The sequence below is a fragment of the Choloepus didactylus genome, chromosome 10, assembly GCF_015220235.1.
Source record: "Choloepus didactylus isolate mChoDid1 chromosome 10, mChoDid1.pri, whole genome shotgun sequence".
NCBI classification, from domain to species: Eukaryota; Metazoa; Chordata; class Mammalia; order Pilosa; family Megalonychidae; genus Choloepus; species Choloepus didactylus.
In genome coordinates, this window is record NC_051316.1 from 34,415,859 (window position 1) to 34,424,804 (window position 8,946).

The following is an 8,946-nucleotide window of genomic DNA, read 5'->3' on the forward strand; positions in this document are numbered from 1 at the left end:
AGCTAGAGAACATGGCATTATTATTGCTTGGTAATGCATTATAGTAATTGAATTATGTCTGTTTCACAGAATAGAGATAATTATATCCGTTCCTGTAAACTGCTACCTGATGGCTGCACTCTCATAGTGGGAGGGGAAGCCAGTACCTTGTCCATTTGGGACCTGGCGGCTCCAACTCCACGGATCAAGGCAGAGCTGACGTCGTCGGCCCCCGCCTGCTACGCCCTGGCCATCAGCCCCGACTCCAAGGTCTGCTTCTCGTGCTGCAGCGACGGCAACATCGCCGTGTGGGATCTGCACAACCAGACACTAGTGAGGTGAGCAAGGATGGTTTTCTATGGGGTAGGGAGGTCCCCTTCAGGAGGCACTGGGCTGGAAGGTTTCCTATCACCTCTGCCTCTCTTGGGCTGTCCCCAGGCTCTCAGCCCCCACATATTAAGAGCCAGGAGCTAGTTGCTGAGGTACAAAGACAACACTGCAGAGCTCTATAAGACTGTCATCGAGACCTTTTATCCCATTATGTTTCCATTCTTCAGCCCACATGCAGATGCTAAACTTTAAACGCTCCTGGCTTTTTTGCCAAGGGAAGGCATAACATGGGTTGGTTGTAGGGCAGTCCATGTGGTCCTCACTGCTAGATGTTTTTGGCTGTGATTAGAACCTTGTTCAGGCAAACAGAAACTGACTAAAACAGGATATCAGAAACTCAGCAAAAGGACCTTGGAAGAGGAGACATCATGAATTTCACCCACAAGATGGTTTTAAAGTACTCATGTTTATCAGTGACCAAGTAAGGTCTGCCCAGGAGTCATTGCGCCAAGGAACTTCCAGGGCTCTCCTTCACCTAGTGAAAATTGTGTTCCCAGCCTAAGCAACTGCTGTGGCTCCTGCCATCTCAAACCCCCACCCTCCAGTTCCCTGCTCCTCTGGTACTCAAGCAGACACATTAAAGAAGAGTCTCCTTAAAAAATAAGCACTAATTAAACATCAAAAGTAAAATTAGCCTTTTTATTTCACTTTTCATCTTCACTTGGAAACAATCTGTTTATGGTAGGCTGGAGGCTTATTTCGCAGGCTCCCTCTAAATGCTTTCAGGCCCACATGCCAGAGGGGAGGGACCTGCAGAAATCACCCAGACAGCACACTCGGGCCTTCAGACCTGTTGAAATGTAGTAGGTGTCACCGAGCCTGCCCTGTCCCCGGGTGAATGCGGCAGTCATTTTCTCTTACCACTCACCAAGCAGCTCAGCACTGGCAAAGTGGGCTGCTGGAGCAGAGAGCCCCTTCAATCTTTTTAGCCTAACAAACACTAGTTTTTTGTTTTTTGTTTTTTGTTTCTTTCTTTCTTTGTATTTTTTTAAACTTAAAAACAGCACTTTGAAAATATTAAGTTTAAGTGCTTTTCAAATATGGGTTCATTTAATCCTCATAATATCTGCACTGCTATTTTCCTTATTTTATAGATGAGTGACCTCAGGCACAGAGAGGTTAAGTATACTTGCCCCAGGCTGCACAGCCAGACATGGAGGGCTGAGCTGGGAGCCCAGGCATTCCACTCACTTGTCTGTGCTCTCAACCCCGTACTTGCTCCCCGTACTTGAGGTAAATACCTATTGGATAGAAGGGAAAGTGTTTTACAAATTTCCTACTCAGTTTGGACAGGCTACACATCAATTGGCCAGTACTGTACTATAAGCGCCAGAGCAGTAGAGTGCCTGGTGGGTATTTGGGTGTCTCCTGTGACCCAGTGCCCAGTGAAGGGTCCCAGGATCTGCCTCCTGGGAGCCAGAGAGTAACTCTTGAGATGTGTGGACTGGGGGTGAGGGATGCAGGATCACCCAGCAAACCCTGGGAGCCAGCAGAGAAAGACCTTTTTTAGCCAAGGAGCAAAAGCCTTTCATGAGTTATAGAGGTTAGAAGTCAGAGGGTGAAGCCAAGAGGAGGTCACTGGTTTTCAAGAGCCCTTTGAGGAAAGAAAAGTGGCACTTCCAAAAGGTTAAGTAGGGACTGCTCCAGGCCTGGGGTGAACCTGTGGTGGGAAAGTCCTGCAGGCAGCTGGGAACAGTTGAGGGAAGCATGCCTGAGGGCGGTGGAGGGACTGGTGGGCGGGCATTTGGGAGAGGACCTGGAGAGGACCTGGACTGTAGCCTGAGAGTGGGGGAGCCCTAGGGCGGAAGTATGAAATGGCTTGCTGAGGAAAGATGTCTGAAGTAATGGTTCACATTCGTCTCACAGTTCAGGGCAGCAGTGGTGTTTCCATTCTCTTTACCCTCCCTTTAAATTCTTAGCTCAGCTTAAAAGTTTGGAGCTCTGTGAGAATAACAGGGAATGGGGATCCTAGAGGAAGAAAAGGCAGGAAACCCTTCTCTTGTGGAAATTGCCAGACCAGTTTCTCTAATGGATCCCACCTGGTTCACCATCGTGATTGGGCCCTGGAGGAGGGGGTCCAGACACCTCTTGTTTCTTCTGGTCACGTTCCTTTTAGCTCCCTCTTGGCGTGCAAAACAGAGACCAGAAGGACAGCCACCACCATTCCGCACAAACTGCCAGCTCCCCAACAAGCCCAGCCTGTTACCCTGCATGGTGGTGGCGGTGCTCAGCTGGCCCCCCTTGGTGGTTTTTGAACGAAGCGCGAGGTTCCCCTGAGCAACCTTATGCTCATCTTGGACATAGGGTCTTGCTGAGGTGCCCATGAGTTTGCATCAGCAATTAGCTTTGTCTCTGCCCAACACCTCTGAGGTTAAGCCAGAAAGGCCCTTTGTTTCTGGGAGTTCAGGCTTCCCAATGCAGGGCTCTTTCTAATAGAGAAAGCAAGGTTGAGTAAATACGTGAGCTCATGCTTTCTGGCACGAAGGGCATTGCTGTGTTGATTCACTCGTGTACACGGGGATGCTTCTGGATCCTGTGCTTATAAAGTAACCATTTCTTTCTTTCTGAAGCTGACCTTCACAATTGAAGGGGCAGACCCTTGTCTTTCTTTAAGGAATATCCCCAAGATTTTTGGATTTTTGCATGTTTGTTTTTGTTTTATTTTTTACACTTTTACACATTCACAGACCTGGGAGGATTTTTTTTTTTTTTTTCTTTTTCTTTTTTGGAGGATCAAAAGCTGGGATTCAGTTTGTTTAACAGTAGATAGAAACTGTCAAATGATGTCAAATCCAAGGATCATCCTCTACTACTATGCATTCTGCAAAGACAACAAATGTTAACTACAATAACAAAGATTTCTTTCCTGATAATAAAGCCACTGAGCTCTAATAAAGGTCTTCACATTTACCTTGAAATTCTAGAATCCTGATCAACTGTGACCTATGCTAACCCAGAATTAATGCAAGGATTCAGTGCAAATGACATTAAATTACTACCCAAAGAAATGGCATATGTGCCATATCTATACAGTTTTGGTTCAGTTTACCTCAGTTTTGGTTCAGTTTACAATTAGAGAAATTGTAAGTTTACAGAACAGTAATACATAAAATTCAGAGTTTCCAGACACCACCCTATTATTAACACCTTGCATTAATATGGTACATTTGTTATAATTGATGAAAGAATATTTTTATAATTGCACTATTAACTATAGTCAGTGGTCTACATTAGGGTTTGTTGTCTGTATTATACAGTACTGTGGGGTTTTGTTTTTAATTTTATTCTAGTAACATATATACTACCCAAAATTTCTCCTTTTAACCACATTCAAATATATACTTCAGTGCTGTGAATTATGTTCACAGTGTCATGCCACCATTACCAAAACTTTTCCATCAACCAAAACAGAAACTCTGTACAATTTAAGCATTAACTCCTGGGAGGAATTTTACTTTCCAGACAGATTTGTGAGAAAAGCCAGAGGAGTGTATTTAACTGCTCCCAGTTAGTGACCTAAAACAGCATTCCATTTCTTTAGCTCTTGGATCATGAAAAAAGAAAAAGAAAATCTGCAGGTGTTCTTTCATACCCTCCTCAGGAAGGTTTGTTGGATCTTGCACATCAGCAGACACTGAAGTGATCACACACACATACACACACATCCAGAGTCCAAAACTAACAACACAACAGTGTTTACCTTGAGCTCTGGCAGGAAATCATTATTCAATCTGGTTTGTTTTATCAGGCAATTCCAGGGCCACACAGACGGAGCCAGCTGTATTGACATTTCCAACGATGGCACCAAGCTCTGGACAGGCGGTTTGGACAACACGGTCAGATCCTGGGACCTGCGCGAGGGGCGACAGCTGCAGCAGCACGACTTCACCTCACAGGTGACCAGCTCTCCTACCCCAGAGTATCGGGCATGGTTTTGTGTGGGCTGTTCTCCCACCCTTCCCACCTTGCAGAGTAATAGTAGCTAGACAAACAGTCAAATTGGAGACACTGCTTTAAAAAGCAAAAACAAAAACCCCCTGTAACTCTTGTGGTTTTCAGAATCCTGTAGGTTAAGACATGTTGGCTGTTTGATTCTTTTAAGAAATTCATGGGTGGAAAACGTACAGCTTCCCTTCAGCAGTGCTTGATCTGTTGTACATATGCTCACCCTCTTTTGTGGGGGATGAGAGATGATTATTTGATTCCCATATAAATAGGGCTTGAAAAATATGCAGGGATGTCACTAGGAGTGGAGAAAAATCACAACAGCCCTGAAAGTTAATCCATTTCCTCTGTATCAGGGAGCTTGAAAAAATGCAGGGGATCTCAGTCGATGCCCATTTTATTACTCATCCTTTAAAAAATGGATTCATGGCTGACTAGATTTATGAAGTTTTGGAATAATATAAAATTGGCAACTTTGATTTTTGGATTGTGAAAGTTATTTAGATGTCGTGTCTGAATCTAAGCTTGTTTTGGGAAAGAGAGCACTTGCCATTCTAAGTGCTTTCTGATGGTGGAGTTGTTCCTTTGATCATTACTTGGTGTTTACTTTTTTTAAGAATAAAAATAATTTCACTCAGAAAAAATAGGACAAAAAATGGAAAACAACTATTCATACCATTAAATTCCATACGTTTGTCAACTTATTTTGTTGAGTTTCTTGTAGTCTTCCCTGTTCTGCTGCTTTCCCAGCATAAGTGGGATACTATTTTTGGTTTGTGTTTTTTATTATTTTTAACTTCTTGTGGAAAATGTCAAACAAATATAAAAGCATGAGACTGTTCACACATATATGAAGGTATGATAAAACTTCATACCTTCATACCTTCATAACTATGATAAACCCCATGTGCCCATCACATAGCTTCAATAACTATGAACATATGGCCAATCTAGCTTTGTCTATGCTACCATCTCTGCCCCCAGACACTGGAAAATTTAAAGTAAAACCTAGACATCATGTCATTTCATCTGTAAATATTTCACTTAGTGAAACATGAGACATAAGGACTTCATAAAAACTCTCACACACATATATCATTATTAAGAATAATTCTTGTAAGTGTTCAAATTTTTCCAGTTGTTGCATAAAGGTTTTTAAACAATTGGTTCTTTTGGTTTGAGTTGCTTGTCTTATAGATTTTCTCACAGTCTGGATTTTGCTGATTGCATACACATACATACACACACACACACACACACATTTTTTTCTTCCCCACTCTTCTTTTTTCTTTTTAGCCATTAAAAAAATATTTCATTATGGTAAAATATATATAATTTAAACTTAGCATTTTACTGATTTTTAAAATATACAATTCAGTGGCATTAATTACATTCACAATGTTGTGCAACCACCGCTTCTATCTCTGAAACATTTTTGTCACCCCCAACAGAACCTATATCCATTGAACAGTAAAGGAATAGTTCCCTATTCCCCATCCCATCCCCACCACCCTCATTATCCCTGAGCAGTCTCTAATCTACTTTCCATCTCTATGAATGTATTTAATCTGGATACTTTATATAAGTGGAATCATGTAATATTGGTCCTTTTTTGCCTGACTTATTTCACCTAGCATAATGTTTTCAAGATTTGTCCATTTTGGTAGCATGTATCCGAACTGTGTTCCCTTTTACAGCTGAATAATCCATTGGATGGATATACCGCATTTTGTTTATCTGTTTATCAGTTGATGGCCATTCAGATTATTTTTAGCCTTTGCGAATAATGCTGCTTTGAACATTAGTGTACAAATATCTGAGTCCTTGCTTTCAGTTCTTTTGGGTATAGACCTAAACGTGGAATTGCTGAATCGTGTGGTACACTTATGTTTTACTTTTTGAGGAACCCCCAAACTGTATGCCGTACCCCCATTCTTGCTCCTTTCCCCCTTTCTGGTTGCCTTCTCACCGCCTAAGTGTGTTGGGCAGAATGACAAGTAAACCTGTCTGCTCTCTGCAGATCTTCTCCCTGGGTTACTGCCCCACCGGAGAGTGGCTGGCCGTGGGCATGGAGAGCAGCAACGTGGAAGTCCTCCACGTGAACAAGCCTGACAAGTACCAGTTGCATCTACATGAGAGCTGTGTCCTGTCTCTAAAATTCGCTTATTGTGGTGAGTTCAACTGAAAGGAAACTGGAAGATGTTCATGGCCTAAGTGGAAAATACTTCTTAAGAAATATGGTAGAGATCCTATCTGGAAAAAATGTTGTTCTCTGAGCAGCTGCATGCAATAACTCTATTGTCTTAATATGTCTCTCAGAGGATAGTAATGTCTGTTTCAGTCTGTTTGGCGATTTAGAGAAAAGTCAGCCTGGCTCTGAAATTGCCTGATACAGTGTTTTGACACATACTTGTTTTTATTGTGAGGGTGTATGAGTTGGGATAGGGAAGTATTTAATTGCCACTCTGAAGCAGGATGTGGGAGTTTATAAAAGAAGACTGGGCAGGAACAGTGGAGGTCTCTGAGCACTGACCAGGATGAGGAACTCAGGGTAGGGGGAGGGAATATTTAGCTGTGAAGACAGACAGGAGAGAAGTTCATGCTGAAAGTATTCGTGTGCACTGCCGGTGGTCGAATATTTGATCGCAGAATAGTTGGATGAGTAGCTGCCACTTATTGAGCACATTCTATGTGCTATATGCTTTGCCTGGCCTTTTACTTAAGTGAGTCACGTAATCCTTCCTAGTCCCACTTTATCGTGAGGAGACTGACTAAAGGAGAACAGTTTCATGTATTCACTATTTGAGGACCTTCCCTTGCTGGTGGCGATACCGCATGTCATGAATCCAGTGGCCAAGGGTGCTGACATATGGTCCCTGCCTTCACTTGGTTATACACAACATCAGATAGCTCACAGGGGAGCCCAGACTTGAAATTTCTGCTCTTTCCACTTCTGTCATAGACCAACCCTGTGGGAGTGATCATTCACACATTTAAAAATGGTCTGAGGTGATTAAGTCCAAGGGCTAATTGTATAGTGGGAATTTTTATCTTGCTAAAACTCCGTGATCTTTTGCTAATTCTAGGTAAATGGTTTGTGAGTACTGGAAAAGATAACCTCCTCAATGCCTGGCGGACCCCCTATGGAGCCAGTATATTCCAGGTTAGTACATGCTCCTTACTGAGATTGGCATTTTGACTGTGGTACACCCAAGGGCGCCGGAAGTCTCGGAGGGAGCAGGGCCCCCACGTATCTCTCTTCCACATTAAACGCATGCCCACTGTTTTCTCTTCCAGTCCAAAGAGTCCTCGTCCGTGCTGAGCTGTGACATCTCTGTGGACGATAAATACATAGTCACTGGCTCAGGGGACAAGAAGGCTACAGTCTATGAAGTTATCTACTGAAAACATCATATGGTTTAATGTCTATAGTTGAATTGGGCCAAAATGTTTTGAATTTGTAGAAATAGAAAAGTTGTAACTTTAAAGAAAAAACACACAGAAACCTGTTTCCAAACCTTGACACGAAACTACGTTGAGTCTACAAAGAGGAGGCGCCGAGTCCATTATGGAGGGTCACCTATCTGCCTGGACCAAATGGAGCAGCGAGGTAGAGTGGACAGCGGGGCCAAGGGCTGTAGGACTGAGGAACGGAATTGGCCGACTCACGTCAGCGCCCGTCATTTTCTTTCCACGTGACCTCCTGCCGATCAATCGCACATTGCCTGAGTGTGAGACCCTTTCTGTTCCTTGCGGTTCACCTCACTTTCCGTCCTTTGTAGAGCAGTGGCGTCTCCAGTGAACTTGTTTCCTGGTTTTGCGTCTTGTGAAATGTTTTGTTTAGTTTTGTTTTTGTATTTTTGTTGAAGGTTAAACATTTGTATAAATTGTAAATATATTTGGTTTATTACAGTAAAGGCTTTAGTACCAATAACTGGTTTTTTTCTTTTTCATTCTTTATTTTCTTTTATCAAAGCTATGGGATTATTGTTGTGGATTTTACAAAGCAGGAAGGGGAAGCTTTAAAATGCACTTCTTATTCTGTGCATATAGTGGGACAGGGACTCCCACTGCCCTAGAACCTAATCTTTCAAGCACTTCTGTGTTACCAGAAACTCATGACTAGGAATTGTGATGAATTGAAGCTATAGTAATTGCCATTTTATTTGTGATGCTACATTATTTCATCAAGATTCATTCTTTCTCTGTGATATTCTCGTGATTCAAGGTCACAAATTAAAGCTCTTTTTCTTGGTGATTCATTGGAAGACAGAATGTTTTTCTCCAGGAAGGCCCAGTCCTTTCAAATCTGTATGCTCTCTCTTCGCAAGCTTCACATTTCAAGAAATTTAAGTGACTTGGATTTTGTGGTAAGATTTATGATGCATACAAAGCTGTAGAGTTCATTAACCTGTAAAAGAAACATGGGAAGTCAGCTGGTTTTATCTTCATTAATACTTATTTGATCTGTTATATTAATTTACTTAAGGCAACCTTATTCAACACTTAGCTCCATTCTTCTCATTAAGGCTTTGCCTGCAGCTACAGCCATTGCTATCCGTCATTAGGCTTTGTTCTTTGTCTTTGTTGACAAATTTTTACTAATTTGGTTGTAACCTTGGGCTTTTAATA

General features: G+C 42.3%; 1 protein-coding gene across 11 annotated transcripts in view; it reads left to right on the top strand.

Moving 5' to 3' along the window:
- The window catches only part of TLE1 (TLE family member 1, transcriptional corepressor), an 85,213-nt gene extending 76,965 nt beyond the window's left edge, over window positions 1-8,248 (top strand). For 9 of the 11 annotated variants that reach the window (XM_037850958.1, XM_037850960.1, XM_037850957.1 and 6 more), the window contains 5 exons: window positions 70-317; window positions 4,118-4,265; window positions 6,335-6,485; window positions 7,401-7,477; window positions 7,612-8,248. In XM_037850958.1, coding sequence (XP_037706886.1) covers window positions 70-317; window positions 4,118-4,265; window positions 6,335-6,485; window positions 7,401-7,477; window positions 7,612-7,719 — 732 coding nt within the window. In that variant the 3' untranslated portion in view covers window positions 7,720-8,248. The remainder of the gene's footprint in view (window positions 1-69; window positions 318-4,117; window positions 4,266-6,334; window positions 6,486-7,400; window positions 7,478-7,611) is intronic. The other 2 variants (XM_037850964.1, XM_037850963.1) reach the window with 1 other exon arrangement.
- The last annotated feature ends 698 nt before the right edge of the window (window positions 8,249-8,946 follow it).